At 45.0% G+C, this 20,613-nt stretch overlaps 1 protein-coding gene across 7 annotated transcripts in view; it reads right to left on the reverse strand.

Moving 5' to 3' along the window:
- Positions 1-20,613, reverse strand: part of TMCC1 (transmembrane and coiled-coil domain family 1) — a 198,709-nt gene that overhangs the window by 100,052 nt on the left and 78,044 nt on the right. The window contains exon 1 of one of the 7 annotated variants that reach the window (XM_084635340.1): positions 11,188-11,446. The exons of the other annotated variants lie outside the window; for them this stretch is intronic. Coding sequence (XP_084491466.1) covers positions 11,188-11,226 — 39 coding nt within the window. The 5' untranslated portion in view covers positions 11,227-11,446. Of the gene's footprint in view, positions 1-11,187; positions 11,447-20,613 lie in introns of those variants that run through there. 7 annotated transcript variants of the gene reach the window in all.

Here is a 20,613-nt window from a genome sequence, read left to right on the forward strand (position 1 = left end):
ACAAATAACGGGAATTTTTTTGCCACGCTTTCCCCTAGCAAAGATGCTGCTTCAGTTGGAATGATATTTATTTATTTTCAAGTTTGATGCTATAACACAAAATCCAGCATGTCAAAATAAACAGAAGTATCTCTCTTCCAGCCATTTGACACATGAAAACGTTGAGTGTGATCATACCTCACCTGAATGTAATTTATGGTTTGGGTTTTAAATACTACCGGAGTATCTGCCTTGCCGGGCCAGCTGGCAGTACCAGCTTTTTACAATGTGCTCGTGTGTGCACACACGCATGCATGCGTGGGCAGGGGACAGGGAGGGAGGGCAGGGTGGCTTGTCAATGAATCACGCCACTGGAAAAATGAGCCTCCTTCATCCAGGAACAGATTCATCTTAAAAGCCAAGCAGTACCAATTTTTTTAAAAAATGGATTCTGTATAAGTAAGTGCTTTCTTAAATCAGAGATCACATCCAAGCTTGCTGTCATGATGTAGCACTGACAGATGGAACATAGCCACATGAGCCCTGGCTCCTGAACCCTGGGGAATGCAGCCACTCTACCATTAACTTACTGGGAGACTATTCCATTGATGAAAAATGAGTGAGCTGGATTTATTTTCACATACAAACTCTTCAAGCCACAAGCAGACAGACGTGAAGAGTTCAAGTCCTTGACTCTGGCAATTTGAAAAAGGACTGATTTCCCTTTTCCCCTATGCAAAAGGATTCCTGGCTCTTTAAGAATCATGATGTCTACCTTAGAACATATTTTGGTTAGGGATTCTAATTTCAGGCTTGTAGTTGTCAGAGTTTAAGGCCAGAAGGGACCACTAGATCATCTGGTCTGACCTCCTATATATCACAGGCCACCAACACCACCCAGCACGACACACTAAACCCAACAACCAAAATTAGACCAAAGTACTACAGCCCACAGCAGACTAGACTATTATGTGCCACAGGCAGAGAACAGGATGGAAGGAAGTATACCAGTGCCCAACGCCCCTGCAATGACAACAAAGTGAGATACACCCAGATAATCCTGGCAAGTGACCTTCACTCATATGCTGCAGAGGCAGGGAGAAAAATCCAAAAGTCACTGCCAATCTGACTGGGGGAAAATTCCTTCCCAGCACCACATATGGTGATCAGTTAATTCCTGAGCATGTAAGCAAGAGTTAGTCAGCCAAGCAACTGAGACAAACTGCTCAGTGTCACTCAAAGGCCTAACCCTCCTCATCCAATGTCCTATCTCTAGCCATGGCCATCCCTGATGCTTCGGAAGAAGGACAAGGAGATAAACACAGAATACAGTGGTGGAGGGAGGGGAATCCATTCCTGACCCCCTGATGGTGTCCAGCTGAAACCTCGAAGCATGAACTTTTAGGAACATAAAACATAAGCCAAAAGTGAGCCCAGAGCTGCTGAGCCCTGCCTCCTACCATTACAAGCAACCCCATTATACAATCACACTCAAATGTGTCCAGCTCTCTCTAAAAACCAATTCGGTTTTTTCCCTCCACAACTCCTAATGGGAAGTTATTTCAGAACCTCATCCCTCTCATGGTTAGAAACCTTCTAATTTCCAGCCTGAATTTGTTCATGGCCAGTTTAAATCCAGTTCTTGTGCCCATATTGTCCATTAGTTTAAGTAGTTTTTCACCCTCTATGATAATTATCCCCCTAATGTATTTATGAAGAGCAATCACATCCCCGCTCAGCCTTCTTTTTGCTAGACTAAACAAACCAAGCTCTTCCAGTCTTCTCTCATAAGATAGGTCCCCCATTCCTCTCATCATCCTAGTAGCTCTTCTCTTCTTCACCTGTTTCAGTTTGGATTAATCATTTTCGAACTTGGGTGACCAGAATTGTACACTGTGTTCCAAAGGAGGTCTTACAGTACCTTGTACAATAGCATTAATACTTCTCTAACTCTATTGGAAATGCCTCACCTGATACCCCTTAGAATCACATCTGAGTGGCTCAGTCATCCTGTGATCGACCCACACACCCAGGTCTCTCTCCTTCTCTGTCACTTCCAACTGAAGATCCCAGCTAATAGCAGAAATTATTACTGGACCTTAAGTACAGGACCTTGCATTTCATACTACTGAATTTCATCCCATATCTGTCACTTCAGACTTCCAGGTCATCCAGATCTTCCTATAAAATATTCCATTCCTCCTCTGCATTGACGATGCCTCCCACCTTCATGGTGTAAAATCACTGGGTTTCCTTAAATAATCAATATTGTATGCTAGTGAATATCTGTTTGTATCGAGGAAATTAAAATTACAGGAATCCCCAGGTTTAGACTACATTCCTCTGCACAATATTCCATTAGGGCTGAGATGAGTGTATTGAAAGAGTCCCCTCAAATGCTCTAGTTTAATAAAAGATCAGTAGCAACCAGAATGAAGGAAATGATCAGTGGACAACTGGCATAAAACTGACGGTCACTGGACCTGCCTTACCTGTCCAGAGTCAAACTCAATGAGGTAGCAAAAAGAGTATAAGGTGGAGAAAGCAGCTCTGAATAAGCACGGCAGGGGAAAAAAACTTGCTTATGGAAATGGGAAAGTAGGAATGTAAAACTCCACATTAGGAGCAAAATAGCAAATTCATGCACTTCAATGCTACAGCTATAATATTACTTCCTTCAGTGACTAAGCATGACATCTTACAGTTTTATCATAGTATGATCCCAACCTCTATTTTGCCATGATCAGTTTAGGTTCCAGTCCCCCAAGTAAAACTTGGTCCACATGAGCAAGAAGGAAAAAACTCAGATGTTGATAACCCACTCACTGCTTCAGGGCAAAGTAGTGATAGACCTCTTAAAAAGTGGCCTGTTTGTCCACAAGAAGTGCCTCAAAAATGAAGGGCCATTCCAAGACTTTGCAACATTCTGGTTAAACTCACTCAATACCATTCCACTTCAACGAAGGGTCTAAATCAGACATAAAATTAGTAATGTCCTTCACTTACTCAAAGTGCAGTTACATAGAAAAGCTGCGTTTGGCATATCTAAGGCTTGGTCACGTTGACGTCAACCTATGTTGAGTACTTGTGGCACCTTAGAGACTAACAAATTTATTTGAGCATAAGCTTTCGTGAGCTACAGCTCACTTCATCGGATGCACCACTGAATGCATCCGATGAAGTGAGCTGTATACAGCTCACGAAAGCTTATGCTCAAATAAATTTGTTAGTCTCTAAGGTGCCACAAGTACTCCTTTTCTTTTTGCGAATACGACTAACGTGGCTGCTACTCTGAAACCTATGTTAGTGTCTACACTACAGCCTTGCTCCCGCTGATGTCCTACGCAGACATAACTCCACCTCCATAAGAGTTGTAGGGCTTATGTCGAAATAGTTAGGGCAATGCAGTGTCCATGTAGATGCTGCCTTACTTACATGGGCTGACAAATTTTAGCTTGTCAACTTCACAGCTCCCCACTGGAGCCCTGAAATGACAAGAAAGGCTGGTAGGTTCCCTGGTAGGAACCCTGCACCTGTCTCACAGCTCGGGCTGTCACACCCCGGATTAGATGTGGGGGCTCCAGCTAGAGACCAGTTGCCCCCCTGTGCTTTTAGCAGGTTGCTGCCCAGGCTCCTGTCTCCACACTGTGAGCCCTGCTGCCCAGCCGAGCTGCTGCCTGGGCTCCCCACTCCAAGCCCAGCTGTCAGATCCTGAGAGCCTGGGCTCCCAGCTCCCCAGAGCGCTCCTAGAGCTATCAGAGTGTGTGCGCTCTGAGTGGAGACAATAGCAGTGTGAAATTGAAAAGAATGTCAATTTCACTGCTGATCGATTCTGTGCTGCAAAACTGAGCCCCTCTGGGGCTCACGGCTGGTGCTGTCACCCCACACTCAGCTGTCAGAGCCCCACAATGCCCCACTTCAGTCAGTGCAAGCACTCCTGGTGAGGACACAGTTCACCAGCAGACGGCGGGTAGTGTGGACACCAACAGCTGACTGAATTACTGTGGTGGCTGTAGGTCAACCTTAGGCCCTATCTACACTGGCAAGTTTGTGCGCAGTAAAGCAGCTTTGAGCGCTGTAACTCCCGAGGTGGACACGCTGCCAAGCCACTGAGTGTGCAGAAAATGTGCAGATGCAGCGCTCTTTTAAAAAAACAACACACCCTGACAAGAGGAGTAGAGTGTTCTGCGCTGGGGCTACAGTGCCAGTGTAGACACCGTGGTGATTACTGCACTGTGATTGGCCTCCGGGAGGTGTCCCACAATGCCTGTTCTCGCCTCTCTGGCCATCAGTTTAAATGCTACTGCCCTGCCCCCAGGTGACCAACCGTGAGCCCCACCCTGTACACTCCTTTGCAAATTTGAAAATCCCCTTCCTGTTTGCTTGGTGATGCGTGCAGTGGTCTCAGTGCATCTTTCCAGGTGGCCATGCCTGCTCCATGCACCAGGTGATCCCCTGCAATGCCAAACTATTGGACCTTATCAGTATTTGAGGAGGAGGCGGCTGTCCAGTCCCAGCTGTGCTCCAGCTGTCAGAATTATACCTATGGACAGATTTCACGGTGCATGACAGAAAGGGGCCATGACCGGGACACACTGCAGTGTAGGGTCAAAGTGAAGGAGTTGCGGAAGGCCTACCACAAGGCACGGGAGGCAAACTGCCACTCCAGTGCTGTGTCCATGAGCTGCCGGTTCTACAAAGAGCTGGACACGATACTCGGTGGCGACCCCACCTCAACTGCAAAGGACCCTGTGGATACTTTGTTGGCTTGCGTGACAGTTAAGAGTGGACTGAGCCAGGAGGAGGCAATCTTGGATGAAGAGGGGGAGGGGGACCCAGAGGCAGAGGATGACTGAGGCCAGAGATGCATGCAGTCAGGAGCTCTACCCCAGAGGAGTCTAGCCAGTCACAGCAGTCGGAGCTTGGCGAAGCACAAACAGCAGAGGAGGCCCCTGATAAGTGGATCTGATTTTGGGAATTGCTGAAGCGAGTTGTTGGGGGCAGGAGGGCTGCAGAAAGCAGGCTTGTCCTCACCTCATGCCCAGTCTAAGCAGCGGAACAGGCTGTTGGTACACTCCCTCACTTCACGGGAATCTCCCTCAGAGATCTCCAGGACACTCTCGTGGAGATACTGGGCCATCTGCTTCCACAGGTTCCTCGGCAGAACTGTTTTGTTTCCTGCCCCATTAACGGTAACTTTCCTGCGCCACTGTGCCGTCACGGGGGAGGGAGGCGGCGGACGACAAGAAGGGAAACCATTGCTGCACACAGGCTAGCCAAATAAGTGCCAGGGCGGAAGCTGCAGGCTTGGAGAAGACTCTCCCTTGATTCCTTGCTCACCCTCAGCAGCGAGATATCTTCCATAACAATCACCTCCTGTGGAAAGTGGCGGGGACAGGAATGATTATCAGGCCCACCCAACAGTACTGGCTCTCCCCATGTGCCCAAGAGCCATGTGCCCAGTGTACAGCAGGGTCCTGGAACAGTGATTTACCCTGCCCCTGCGGCTACTCACCATTGCGGGGGTCTTGAGCCTCATGTGTGCTTGCCTGGGGTCAGCCAGTTAGTGATAGGTGTGCGAGTACTGACTGTTTTAAAGCAATGAAACAGTGTTGTATGTGTTGCAAACAATACTGCTTCTGTAAAATGTTGCATTTAAACTTTACAGAGATGACGTTGGGAGCACAGCGTCCCTCTGTTATTGGTGGCAGAACGGCTGCGCAGAATTAGAAAGCGTCCAAGAAGAACTGAGGAGGACTTTATGCATGAGGTTATGATGCACTCCACAGCCGAGAAAAAAGAATGGAAGGAGTGGCAGGACAGAGAGAAGAGGGACCGAAAGGAGAACGCAGCACACCAGGAAGAAGCCACGGAGTGGCTCTTAACAGGTATGGAGCGCCAAGCAGACATGCTCAGGCAATACTAGCCCTTCAAACCGAGCAGTTCCGCGCCGCCCTCACAGCCGCAAAATTCTTTCCCATGCACCCTCCCACACACAGCCAACACACTCTTATCAGCCTCCTGGCTCCACTCTCTACCCGCAGCATTCCACTCCTGCCTCCTCACAGTCCAGCAGTGTGGACTCCCACAACCCACTGCACTCAACACCCATTCATCTGCAGTTTGGCCCTGCTGAAGTACAGCACCCACTGCATCATACTCATCATAGGAGAAAGTTGGGTATGATCCCTGGACATACACAAATCTGTAGCAGTCTCAGGACCCCTCCTCCTCAAGACCTTCCCTTCCCCCATCACCCGCCCCGCTGATGTTTTTTTTCATTTGACTCTTTCCTCTGGTTGTTGTCATTCTATAAAATAATTGTGTTTGTTTGAAAGCGATCTTTATTCTATTAAGTGAAAGCAAAGAGCACTGCAAAGCAACATACAATTAGGTTTCTTCACTGTGGAATGCATCATATGCACCAATCCTAGCATTACAAGCACCACAATCCCAAGCATAGCAACAAATATTAGTGGCTTTCAGCTTCAAATTGCTGCCTCAAAGCATTCCTGATCCTTATGACCCCGCGCTGTGGCCCTCTAATAGCTCTGGTCTCTGGCTGTTCAAACTCAGCCTCCAGGCGCTGAGCCTCTGCGGTCCAGCCCTGAGTGAAGCTTTCACCTTTCCCTTCACAAATATTATGGAGCCTACAGCACTCAGCTATAAGCACAGGATTATGGTCATCGGCTATGTCCAGCTTCCCATATAGGCATCGCCAGCGGGCTTTTAAATGGCCAAATGCACACTCCACAGTTCACACAATGTACTTGGTTAGCCTGTTGTTGAACCGCTCCTTGCTGCTGTCAAGTTTCCCCATGTATGGCTTCATGAGCCAGGGCCTTAAGAGGTAGGAGGGGTCTCCCAGGATCACAGTGGGCATTTCAACTTCCCCTACAGTGATTTTCTGGTCCGGGAAGAAAGTGCCTGCTTGCAGGTTCTTGAACAGGCCAGTGTTCCGAAAGATGCATGCATCATGCACCTTTCCAGACCAGCCTGCGTTAATGTCTGTGGAACACCCCTGGTGATCCACAAGCACCTGGAGAACCATTGAGAAAAACCCCTTGTGATTAATAATGTACTCAGTGACTAGATGGTCTGGTGCCAGAATTGGAATATGCGTGCCATTGATAGCCCCTCCGCAGTTTGGGAAGCCCATTTGTGCAAAGCCATCCACAATGTCACATTGTCTTTTGGAGCAGGATGTGATTAATGGTCCTGCACACTTCCATCAACACGAGTCCAAAGGTAGACTTTCCCACTTCGAACTGGTTAGCGACCGATTGGTAGCAGTCTGGAGTAGCCAGCTTCCACGGCGCAATCGCCACGTGCTTCTCCAATGGCAGGGCAGCTCTCATTCTCGTGTCCTTGCGGTGCAGGGCTGGGGCAAGCTCATCACAGTGTCCCATGAATGTGGCTTTCCTCATGAGAAAAATATTATATTGCTTTCACAGAGAAAGTTCTGCAGCCACTGCTCATCATCCTAGACATGCATCACAAAGTGATCCCACCATTCAGTGCTTGTTTCCCATGCCCAAAAGCCGCATCCCAGTGTAGTCAGCACCTCCATGAATGCCACAAGCAAACTCTTGTCATAGCTACTACATGTGGCAAGATCAATGTCACATTCCTCTTGACCTTGTAGTTTAAGGAATAACTCCACTGCCACTTGTGACGTATTGGTCAGTGTGAGCAGCATTCTTGTCGACAGCTTGGGATCCATTCCTGCAGCCCGAAAGAGGCAGGGCAGGGTGCACAGTACACAAACAGTTGAAAGACGGCGCCAAATGTGGATGGAAGCACAGGGATTGCTGGGATGTGAGCAATGCATCACAGGGTATTGGGACAAGACCCAGGATGCCCCACAACCCCTTCCGCCTTCCCGCAAGTCTTAGTGACGAAAGAGAAAGAGATGCTCTGTGGGATAGCTGCTCAGAGTGCACTGCTCCGAACAGCACGGCAAGTGTGAACATGCTATTGCACAGGCAGCTGTCAGTATGAACACACAACAGCAGTTTTCCTTCGGCGCTGTAACTTTGCCAGCCTAGACGTGCCCTAAGTTAAGTCGACCTAATTTTGTAGTGCAGACAAGCCCTCAATCTTTTTCTTCACAAGCAGACCTAAAACGTATACATAAAATGAAATGGCATTTTTTTTATTTGGAAGACATTTCCTTGAACACGGTTCCATTTATTTCCATTATATTGCTTTCACAACCTGGGCTTAAACATATGGACAAAGTCAAGCCACATAAAGGGGGATACAGTTGTGCTCCATCATTCCAAGAGTGAAGGAATTCCCACACTACAAACAAGGCAGCAGGAGCACTTCTTGAGATTTTGCTATTGGGCTGACAGTAATTCTTAGCCGTTTAGGGGTTTTCAAAGAATAAAGAAATGGAGGGCAGCAATGGAAATTAACATACTTGAAAAGGCTTAAAGAAAATATTGTTTTTGGAGCATTCCACACTATAAGACAAAAATTAAGATACGGTTTATCCAAAACCAAGTGCATAACTGGAATTTGGCATGCTCACCTATTTATTGAAACAAATTCACACGCCACTAAGTGCTTTGCCTTTTTAAGGTTTTACAGTGAAAGGTCAATATATTAAGGCCACAGTTTCTACCACAGGAGACTTCCTAGAATGTCCAAAATTCCATATACGGACACTCACATTGGCAGAAAGATGCAAAGAACAGGCAGTTACACACAAGTATCAATATGCACCTCCTAAAAAGACACCAATATTTGGTCTTTTAAAGTGCATGACAAATGCAACTCAAAGGAATTAGTAACAAAATTGATTTCTTCTGGTAAAACCTTTTTCTTGTGGAGTGGACATTTCATAGCTCAATACAACATTATGTACTGTATGGCTCTGATAAGTATAGTATCCGAGCACCTCGTAACCATTAGTTAACCTAATTGAGAAAGGGAAGGAGTTTTATCCCCATTTTACAGATTAGGAATGGAGGCCCAGAGAGATTAAGTGACTTGCCCAAAGGTCATGCAGGACATGTGTGGTAAAGTTGGAAATTGAAACCAGCTCTGACTCTTGGTGCTGTGTCAAAAGGCCACCTTTTCTCCCTTTCTGTGGCTCTAGATTCCCCTTTCTAGTTTTATATTCAGTGGTGACAATTTCTCAGCATTTGTAAATCATAATTCTGTGTCATTCCATTCTCCCAATTTAAATTCCTCTCCTTCAGATTCATCTGGAGATCATCTTTACTTCATGACTGTAAGAGTACATGACATCACTATACACCCATTTAACATGTCACATTTAATCCAAGAGGTGACTGCCTGTCAATGATGGGTGAGCCAATACCTATATCACTTTGCCTACTTTACATACATTAAGGTTAAACTGCCATGTAAAGCTTTGAGATCTTAGTGTGAATGGATTGTAAAACTATTCTTTTATTTGATCTATACATTCCAGCTTCAGTCATTCTGCTGAGAAATCTGCTCATAGTAAATAACACCTAGCTTTTATATAGCACTTAGCAGATCTCAAAGTGAATTACAAAGGGTATCTTCCCCATCCTTGCAGATGGGGGAAACTGAGGCACAGAAAAAAGGTAAGCGACTTGCCCAAGGCCACCCAGCAGGCCATTAGCAGAACCAGGAACAGAACCCAGCTCTCCAGAGTCCCAGTCCAGTTCACGAAAGAGTGAGATCCATTTTGATTGCTCCTTTATCTAACTATAATTTCAAGCAAACCTATGATGTGAGTAGGCAGGTCCCACTTGGGGCAAAGGAACACTGCATGGACCATTTTGTAAACAGGTGTGATACAATTCAGACTAATTCAGTTTAACACACTATTAAGCCACCCAGCATGAAAAGGGCCAGATGTGTTTAACACCCCTATGAACAGTTTTCCTAGGCTAGAAGCTGAACTCTGTTTAAATAATATGATCCCATTCACCCTGTTTGGCTCAGTTAGCCAGAATGGCTTTTAAAACAGAGATCAAACTGGCAAAAACAGTCTAAGCACAACTAAAATGCGAGGCTCATTATTAACCACACAGTCATTTTTTAGGGCGAAATTAAATTTGTGTATTGTCACTGAAGATTTGCTTTGTTTGAAGGCACAGTTCGTAGTACGAAACAATGTGAACAATTAAAGGGAAAAGATGTAGGTTTCTCCTTTTCACGGCCACTTGGAATGACCATAGTTCGGTATTTTACAGATGCTGATGAACTCCAAGGGACAAAGAATAACAGTTTATTGCAACATCATAGCCTCTCTCAACATACTGTCTGCAGAGAACAAGTTTTGACCTATTTTAACTGCTGATCACAGCATTTTTTAAGTTAAAAACCCTTTATACAGACTTTAGAAAAGAGCTTCAAATGTCAAAAAAATGTTAAATACAAGGTTAACTATGGTAATATCTCTTTTCAGAGAGAAGTCTGTATAACCTATATGATTAGAAAGAAAAGAATGGGGTTGCTATGTCTGGCTTGTAGCACCAGCATACTCACCTGAAGGTCACTGCACACCCTCATTTTATTCATGGGTTAATTTTCCTGAAGCAGGCTTAAGTGTTTTTCAGATTAAACCCATTGGATTTATTCTATGATAAATCTACAAAACATGGATTAAATACTCACTTCTCCAGAATCACTTCTTAAAACAAAGAGGCACACATATATAGTTATTAAGCAGCAAAATCTCTTAACATCTCCTTTGTTCTTAATTAACATAGTCAGAAAGCCCTGCCTAATACTTCAAAGTGAGGAGTACAAGTTTTCAGGTGGATGCCTGGGACACTTTGTGGTCTCTCCTACTGGCTACCCCTACTACTGAAACTCTAACGGACATAAAGCACATGTTTAAGTAACCATCATGTTTTGATTTGATGTATGTCCACATGCTGGCATAACTGTTAATTCAATTCCCTCTTTCCCACAGCCCCCTCTACCCCAAACACATCAGCAATTCAAGTTGAGAGAGGAAGCTGCAGCCTCCCACAAATCTAGAGCTCCAGTTCCAGCCTAAAGGGAACAAAACCTGTGCCTACCAATGGGCAGTCCGCCTTAAAAAACCTTTGTCTGTCTAAGAGAAGAGAACAAAAGGCAGGGCTGCGTCTCCCACACAGACTCACCCACCTCTGTATAAGCAGAGATTTTACTGATCTGTAATCAGAAAAGGAAGCTATAAGTGTCATGCATATCACAATTACAGATACAACCCACCTTTGATAGCTGCCTCCTGAGGCTAAAGCGCTGAACCATGGTCACCCTCTGTCTTCAGACAAAGCAGTCCACAAGAGGGGAAGGGGGGGCGGGGGGAGAAGGGCAAGATTGACAGCTACCTATAATTGTCTGAAGCAACACATCCTCCAGGCTGTCAGAGGGACACGACTAGGTGAATGTTTTGATAGTCCTAAAACTTAAAGCCACTTCATTGTTCTTTAAAACGATCCTGTGAAATCTACAAGCAGGGAAAGTGGGAGGGGCAGAAGCCTGGAGCTGCTCACCCTGTGCCAAGCTTTTTTAGCACTTCCTGTGAGTCAGCTGTGAGGGGTCCAGACAGACGGACCACCCCCTCCTCAGATTCACTAGCGAGCATTGCTGTGGAGCCACCTGAGCCTTTTAGGGACTGACTGGCTGCTCTGGTTATTGCAGGGTGGGGTTTGCAAAGCATCTGCCTGAAGTGCAGATAAGGAGGTTAACCAGCAGCCAAAAAATCCTTCCAGTGATTAAATCCCCCCCCCGCCCCCCAGGAGCTGTCAGCTTCAAAAAGCAACAGCTTCCTCCTCAAACCCCCGCCCCACACACAAATTAATCAGCTCACCCCTCTCAGGGAGAAGAAAGGGTTACTGTGGCTAGAGGAAGCGACTCACTCCCACCCTTGGGCTCAGCAGCTGCAAGGCTTTGTCTAACACAACTGGCTAGAGATTTCCTCTTATTCATAGGGAGGGGCAGCCCTTCAGGAATGAATATCAGGTGCAGGGATGCATATCACAGCAGTGACTTCAACTCTGACTCCTTAAACAAACCTAAGACTGACTCCAGAGGTGTTTGCTTTGTTCTGGAGGTTTAGCAACCAGGAGAAAGATTAATACAAAACATGTCAGCGTAAGCACAGTGACAGGAAAGCCAAACCACCACCATCCTGAAGGCAACAAAGGGCTTGAAGTTATGAACTGTGTTACTGCAATTAATCAGTTTAACTCCCTCCTCCCCCCTCAACTCTTTCTTGATTTAATCCCATCGTGAGTTACTCCAGATGATACATAAACCACCTCCATATGAAGGTGGAGGCTAAAAATTCATTTCAATTCAACCTACTAGCTGTGCACACACACCCCATACCGCTTAAACCATTAGCTGAGTGAGCCATGCAGGGGCATGAGTGGAGCAGTGCCAAACTGCATGCCTAAATTTCTGGCACAAAGGTTGTTTGAGGGAAGGCAGCCACAAGGCACTGAACTTTTGGAAATAAGCAGCACATGCTACTGATCACAGCACACATGTGTGGCAGCTAGAAACATGGCCACAACCCAATGTGGGCTGATCAGTCTAGGGCTTGGTGTGATGGATGACCAGTAAGGTAGCCAAGCCATCTCAACATTTTCATTCACTGGGTAAAAAGCTTTCCTATGACAGGCACAGAGATTTCCTAAAAGCACCCTCTTATCCCACACCTGGTCTAGCCCAAGAATTACCTACTGTTATGCTACAGTTATAACTGCCTACAAAGCTTTAAGGGGCAGGAACTGTAATTTATTACACGTTCATACAGCACCAAGCACAATAGGGCCCTGATCTAGTTGAGGCCTCTAGGCACAACTGCAATAGCAATAAAGCAATTCAGAGTTAATGTAGACACTCAGGCTGTGTCTACACTGCCACTTTCAGTGCTAAAAGTTTAGTCATTCAGGGGGTGTGAAAACACACACCAAATAGGCACTAAGAAAAGGAGTACTTGTGGCACCTTAGAGACTAACCAATTTATTAGAGCATAAGCTTTCGTGAGCTACAGCTCACTACCTCAGATGCATATCATGGAAACTGCAGCAGGCTTTATATATACACAGAGAATATGAAACAATACCTACTCCCACCCCACTGTCCTGCTGGTAATAGCTTATCTAAAGTGATCATCAGGTGGGCCATTTCCAGCACAAATCTACTTGCACTATATTGATGACATCTTCATCATCTGGACCCATGGAAAAGAAGCCCTTGAGGAATTCCACCATGATTTCAACAATTTCCATCCCACCACCAACCTCAGCCTGGTCCAGTCCACACAAGAGATCCACTTCCTGGACACTACAGTGCTAATAAACAATGGTCACATAAACACCACCCTATACCGGAAACCTACTGACCGCTATTCCTACCTGCATGCCTCCAGCTTTCACCCTGACCACACCACACGATCCATCGTCTACAGCCAAGCTCTGCGATACAACCGCATTTGCTCCAACCCCTCAGACAGAGACAAACACCTACAAGATCTCTGTCAAGCTTTCTTACAACTACAATACCCACCTGCAGAAGTAAAGAAACAGATTGATAGAGCCAGAAGAGTTCCCAGAAGTTACCTACTACAGGACAGGCCTAACAAAGAAAATAACAGAACACCGCTAGCCGTCACCTTCAGCCCCCAACTAAAACCCCTCCAACGCATTATTAAGGATCTACAACCTATCCTAAAGGATGACCCAACACTCTCACAAATCTTGGGAGACAAGCCAGTCCTTGCCTACAGACAGCCCCGCAACCTGAAGCAAATACTCACCAACAACCACATACCACACAACAGAACCACTAACCCAGGAACTTATCCTTGCAACAAAGCCCGTTGCCAATTGTGCCCACATATCTATTCAGGGGACACCATCACAGGGCCTAATAACATCAGCCACACTATCAGAGGCTCGTTCACCTGCACATCCACCAATGTGATATATGCCATCATGTGCCAGCAATGCCCCTCTGCCATATACATTGGTCAAACTGGACAGTCTCTACGTAAAAGAATAAATGGACACAAATCAGATGTCAAGAATTATAACATTCATAAACCAGTCGGAGAACACTTCAATCTCTCTGGTCACGCAATCACAGACATGAAGGTCGCTATCTTAAAACAAAAAAACTTCAAATCCAGACTCCAGCGAGAAACTGCTGAATTGGAATTCATTTGCAAATTGGATACTATTAATTTAGGCTTAAATAGAGACTGGGAGTGGCTAAGTCATTATGCAAGGTAGCCTGTTTCCTCTTGTTTTTTCCTACCCCCCCCCCCCAGATGTTCTGGTTTAACTTGGATTTAAACTTGAAGAGTGGTCAGTTTGGATGAGCTATTACCAGCAGGAGAGTGAGTTTGTGTGTGTATGGGGGTGGGGGGGGGTGTGAGAAAACCTGGATTTGTGCAGGAAATAGCCCAACTTGATTGTCATGCACATTGTGTAAAGAGTTGTCACTTTGGATGGGCTATCACCAGCAGGAGAGTGAATTTGTGTGGGGGGGTGGAGGGTGAGAAAACCTGGATTTGTGCTGGAAATGGCCCACCTGATGATCACTTTAGATAAGCTATTACCAGCAGGACAGTGGGGTGGGAGTAGGTATTGTTTCATATTCTCTGTGTATATATAAAGCCTGCTGCAGTTTCCATGATATGCATCTGAGGAAGTGAGCTGTAGCTCACGAAAGCTTATGCTCTAATAAATTGGTTAGTCTCTAAGGTGCCACAAGTACTCCTTTTCTTTTTGCGAATACAGACTAACACGGCTGTTACTCTGAAACCTGTCAAATAGGCACTGTCACATTAAAATGGCTCATGGGATAGCATGAGACCTTGTGGCCTTCAAGAACTGAGGTCAGATCTTGTGGCCTTCACGGCCCGAGGGCCTCACCCTTCTGCACCCTCTGTCTCTCTTGTGGGGATGAGGGATGGTGTGCTAGGATTCTGAGAGCTGAGTTTTTGGAGGGTGGACTAAGGAGAGCCTACTCTGAATTACAAATAATATACTAAGGAGCCCTGTAACCCCTGCACTGGAACCAATTAAATTCCTGATATTGGAGAGTATGGGTGATGGGCAGGTAGCTCCCCTCCCCGTGTTAAAATTTAATAAAAGTTTCAGCCTGCTGCTTAATTCCATGCTACAGCTCACTTCATCAGATGCTGCAGATCTAGCTGACTGCCTGTTTTGCGGGGGGGGGGGGAAAATCAGGAAGGATTTTTTTTTCTCCCATGGACCAATTGGCAGAAGACCAGTGAATTTTTTGCCTTCCTCTCAGCACCATCTAGCCACAGTGGTTTAAGTAGGAATGTGCTTAGTACCTAACTGAGGTAGGTGGGTTGAGTTGTTTGTTACAGTTCATGGCCAATTTCCAGTGTGGTTAAAAGGATAATATGAACAGTCCACAGAGGTAAAATGCAGGATTTTGGCAGCGGGCGTTGGACTTATGGGATAGCATGAGACCTTGTGGCCTTCACGGCCTGAGGTCCTCACCCTTCTGCACCTTCTGTCTCTCTTGTGGGGATGAGGGATGGTGTGCTAGGATTCCGAGAGCTGAGTTCATGGAGGGTGGACTAAGGAGAGCCTACCCTGAATTACAAATAATATACTAAGGAGCCCTGTAAACCCTGCACTGGAACCAATTAAATTCCTGATATTGGAGAGTATGGGTGATGGGCAGCTAGCTCCCCTCCCCTGTGTTAAAATTTAATAAAAGTTTCAGCCTGCTGCTTAATTCCATGCATGTCTTGTCTTCATTTCATTACAATGTCTGCATCAATGCATATTCTGTTGTGTAATGTGACATCATTATTCCGACTTTGCAAAAGGGGGAACTGGGTCACAGAGACGAGGCAACCTACCCACGGTCACACACAAAGTAGTAAGCGTTAGCAGGACAGAACCTAAAGATACATATATGCCAGACTGTAACCAAGTCCCAAATAGGCATTGTCACATTTTAGGCCATGTCTACACTACAAAATTTTGTCAACCTAACTTACATGGGCATACAGCCACTACAGTTATTAAATTGCTCGTCTGTGCACACTTGCCTCCTTGTGTCAGTGCTGTGCACCCTCACCAGGAGCACTTGTATGGATTGTATTGTCAGTGTGGGGCACAGTGGAATGTCTTGTGAAAGCCACTAACAGTCTATGTAAGCAATGCAGTTTCTACACCAACACTGCGTCAACCTAATTACGTTGACCGACTATGTCACTTGGGGAGGTGGTGTTACTAAATTGGTATAGAGAAGCACTTATGTTGGCAGACGCTAAATTTAAATGCAGACACTTCTACAGCTTACGTTAACCTAACCATGTGGTGTAGACCTGGCCTTTGCTTCAGGACTGAGGTAACCCATGCTAGCTAAAAATGCAGTGAGCAGATTTCTAACCAGGATGGAACAAAACAACGTGTTAAAATTTGACCACCACCAGAAATCCAAAACACAGAAAATGGGCAAAATTCACGACACTGGGAGATAAAGTAACATTTCTAAGCATTGAGCTCTCATTTCTAATGGATAGTTCTCTCTCATGCTGCCTTGTCATGTGAAGGGACACTGGACATTAAAATCTCAGCAGGTGATACAGCCGCCTTCTGTTAAAAGGCAAAACGTCTCTGCTTTATTTTCAGTCTTACTTGCTTTCCACTGCAATTCAGTTCAATGTCTTTTTTGCAGAGATGAAAGAGATAATGCATGCTTTCTTACAGTCTTATTTCAGTGTTGCTTGACAGTTCTTAATGATGAAAAGCTAGCCTAAAAAATGCACTGCTTGCATTCAAAACACTACCTGTGGTGAGATGAGCCACATGTATACTTCTGCCGGGGATGCGAAACAGCATGCCCCTTACTTTCCCCCCAATATTTACAAAGTCATTGGCCAATATTATACACCTACGTTAGTGCTATTTTGACATTTTGATGTGGTGGTTGGATATTTCAATTCAAAGTTTTCAAATGTGATTACCAAGATGAAAAAGAAAAGAAATCCTATCTGGATGAATATGAAAAACCTACTCAAAGATTCTTTTTTGATGTTGGAAACAAGCTTCAGTAACATTTTGTCCAAACTATATATTCCAATATTTTCACTATAGAACACACCTGGAAAAATAAGTTCTCAGGTATCAGAGCTCAGACTTAACCTATTTATTTTGTCAGACCTCTGGGCTACTTCCATTTTCTCATACTGCATTTTTGAACTCCCAGATTGATGTCTCTTCACTGTACATATGTTGTACAGCTAAGTTCACCCAAGATTATGAAGTTTGCTTGAGGTGGATGTGCTACTGAGCAGATTAAAACAAGCACTCATGATTGCCTTTCAACATCCTTACCCACAAAACACACCTTCTGCACCACCATCATGGGGGCCATCTGAATGCTGTTTGAGTTTACCTGCGGTTAGCAAGTAGTTACAAAGTACAATATGTCTTTCCTTTCTGAATATATTGGTATTTCACATATCTGAAGTCCAATGATACACAGATGGTGTCTAACTTCCACCCATATGGAAATTACCTTAGCATGAAAGATTTTGGATTATCTTTTACCCTGAAAATGGAGAGAAAAACAATGAGTCACTTACTGCTTCACAATTTCAGCAAGAAATTTGGAACAATTAAACTAGAAATCCAAGCTATGTGGTGAAGATATACTGGATGCTTCGGAATAGCCAGCTGAAGCTCCTCCCAACTGCTGGAGTCAGGAGCACGTTCAGTAGAATCCAGATGCTTTGTATAGAGGTTATGATATCACCAAATGCCCAGTGTCTCCACCTACTGCTGCGTCCATCACCTGCGGTTTAGGCTAGCACAAGGATAGAGAAAATTGCCTATAAGCTCAGGGTCCCTGCTGGGAACTTCAGGATCAGATACAACTTTATACGATGGTTAGTCTCTAAGGTGCCACAAGTACTCCTTAACTTTATATGAATACACCACTTTCTTCAAAGCACTGTCTATGGATGATGGCATTACAGTCCATATCTCTCAACTTGCCAAAACTGAAATGAGGGACACCATCTGTAACAAAAAGACCCAAAATGAGGGGCACATTCATACAGGACATTTTAAATACTACAAGAATTCTTCCTTTAGCATAAGGCCTTGTCTACACAGGAAAGTTCTCAGTATAACTTAAGGTGGGACTTTAAGCCAATAAAGCTAGAGCATTATAGCCTCCCTGCCCCCTCCCACCACCACACACACTCCACGTAGATACTCTTATTGCAGTGTAAGAGTGCCTTACTTCAAATCTTCAAATTAGCTTATGTCACTTTGGAAGGGGTTTACATTAAATTGAGAGAAAAAAACCCATTTCAATAAGAATAAGAGTGGCCACGTATGGAACTGTAGAGATATAACTATGCCATGTAAACAAGGCCTAAGTAACTCCTAACACTACCGTTTCAAGATTATTTATTTCTGATGTAAACAACTGTTAACAATAAAATTGATTGGATGCCAAATGTGTGGAACAGATAACTTTGGAACTAAAATAAATGACCTCATCTCTCAAAATGAGGGACACTTGAGAGGTATGCTATATTCCTATACATGCGTACATAAAGTCACATGCAAGAATTTAGATGGGTTTAAGGCTAGAGTGCCAGTCTCTTAAAGCCTCAAACAACAGTGTGGATCAAGTCTAAAAGGCACTTGGATGCGCTAGGAAAGAGTGATGGAAAGGTCATTACATTCCTCTCTCTAGAGTGCTCACAGGGAAAACTGAGGAAAGTGATTAAATACAGGTGTTTATGTAACTATAATCCAGGATTAACATTTAAAAATTCATGCTATGCATATTTCAGCATCTAAATTTCAGCTGCAACATCCCAGTTCAAACCACTGTTCAATGGCATCCTGCCTCTAGCAGTGGCAAGTCCATGATGTTTCAGAAGGCAGGAAACAATCTCCATTTCCCCGCCCTCCCCATATAGCACATACAGAAGGTATTCCTTCCAAATCACTCTTCAAAATGCTCTCTCTTCTACAGCAAAAGAAAGTAGCATGCAACCCAATTACTACCACATTTAGTATGCATCCGATGAAGTGAGCTGTAGCTCACGAAAGCTCATGCTCAAATAAATTGGTTAATCTCTAAGGTGCCACAAGTACTCCTTTTCTTTTTACCACATTTAGTAATTGTCATGCAAAGGGTACATAGTGATGGAATACCTGTAAATGACAGAACTGAAATCCTAGAAAATCCTCAGATTCTTGGGGCACATACCAGACATTCACTGGATTCCATATATAATAGGTGCACCATTTTGCCTTTTGCAGTGGGTTCAGATCTTTTTGATCTGCAGTTTGATTGCATTCCAAAGCCCTCGTATGTTCCATTAAATTCTTATTGCAGGAAATAGCTATATTTTAGCTACTCTCTACTTGGAAAATTGCCACAAAGTTATTGCTGTTAAGACCAGAAGGCTTTTCAGCATTCCTGATGCAGTATCATCTCTTGGGTTGAAAGCATAGGTGCCGACTCCGTTGGTGCTCCAGGGCTGGAGCACCCATAGGCGAAAACTGGTGGGTGCTCTGCACGCACCGGCAGCTCCCCACCCCAGCTCACCTCCGCTCCACCTCCTCCCTTGAGTGCTCCGGGCTCTGCTTCTCCCCCTAGCCCCCAACGCTTGCGCTGCGAAACAGCTGTTTCACGGCGCACGCACTGGGAGAGAGCGGGAGGAAGGGGAACGCAGCACGCTTGAGGAAGAGGCGGGACCGGGGCGGGGATTTGGGGAAGGGGTCTAAGAGGGGCAGGGAGGGAGCGGGGCCGGGGCGCGAGCACCCACTGGAGCTGGGGAAAGATGGTGCCTATGGTTGAAAGTAACTTCTCTGATGAACTTTCTCCATAGTATATTGAGCTCTGATTTGTGCTGGAAATATATCTGGTAGCTCCCAAGTGAAACATGGAAACAGATTATCAATAACAAAGCTTGAGAAGGAAGTGTGGTTAGATATACTCACATTAGCCAATTTAACAGTGTAGTAGCAGCACATCCATTAGGGTCACTGCGCCCTTTTAACTCTTGTATCTATATTTTCCTGTGTTCAGCCCTATCTCAACAGAAGGAGGAACAGTATTGGGTAACTGCTCTACTTTTTTCCCCCAATCCTTTTTGGCCAGGAGATTGAGACAGTTTTCCTTAAGTGGACCTTTTTTGTCGAGGTCCAGATTTCTTGGTCAATGCATAATACAAGAAGTGTTAAAACTACAGTAATAGGATCTTTAGAAGCATCTGGTCTACTCAGATTTATAGGTTAGAGGCTATTAACGATCAAGTGTAGGCAGCATGTACTAATGGGCTGGAAATCCAGAACCCAAATTCTTTGCTCTACCACAGACTTGCTGTGTGACCTTGAGCAACTCACTTTAACTACTCTGTACCTCAGTTTTCGTCACTATAAAATGAAATTATATCCTGGCCTCAGAGAGGTGCTGGGAAGTAAGTTAATATGTGCATAGTGTCCTCAAGTTTTGAAGCATCAAGTAAGTATCACCATAACTATGGATGGAATCTAATGAAACTTTCAGTGGGACAAGAGCTGGCTGGGTGTTTCTTCTGACAGCAGCTCCCTCCCTTACGACACTGTTGTACTAGAAGGTGTTGGTGGCTGCCAGCAGGCATCT

Source organism: Lepidochelys olivacea, assembly GCF_965140295.1.
Source record: "Lepidochelys olivacea isolate rLepOli2 genome assembly, chromosome: 7".
NCBI classification, from domain to species: domain Eukaryota; kingdom Metazoa; phylum Chordata; order Testudines; family Cheloniidae; genus Lepidochelys; species Lepidochelys olivacea.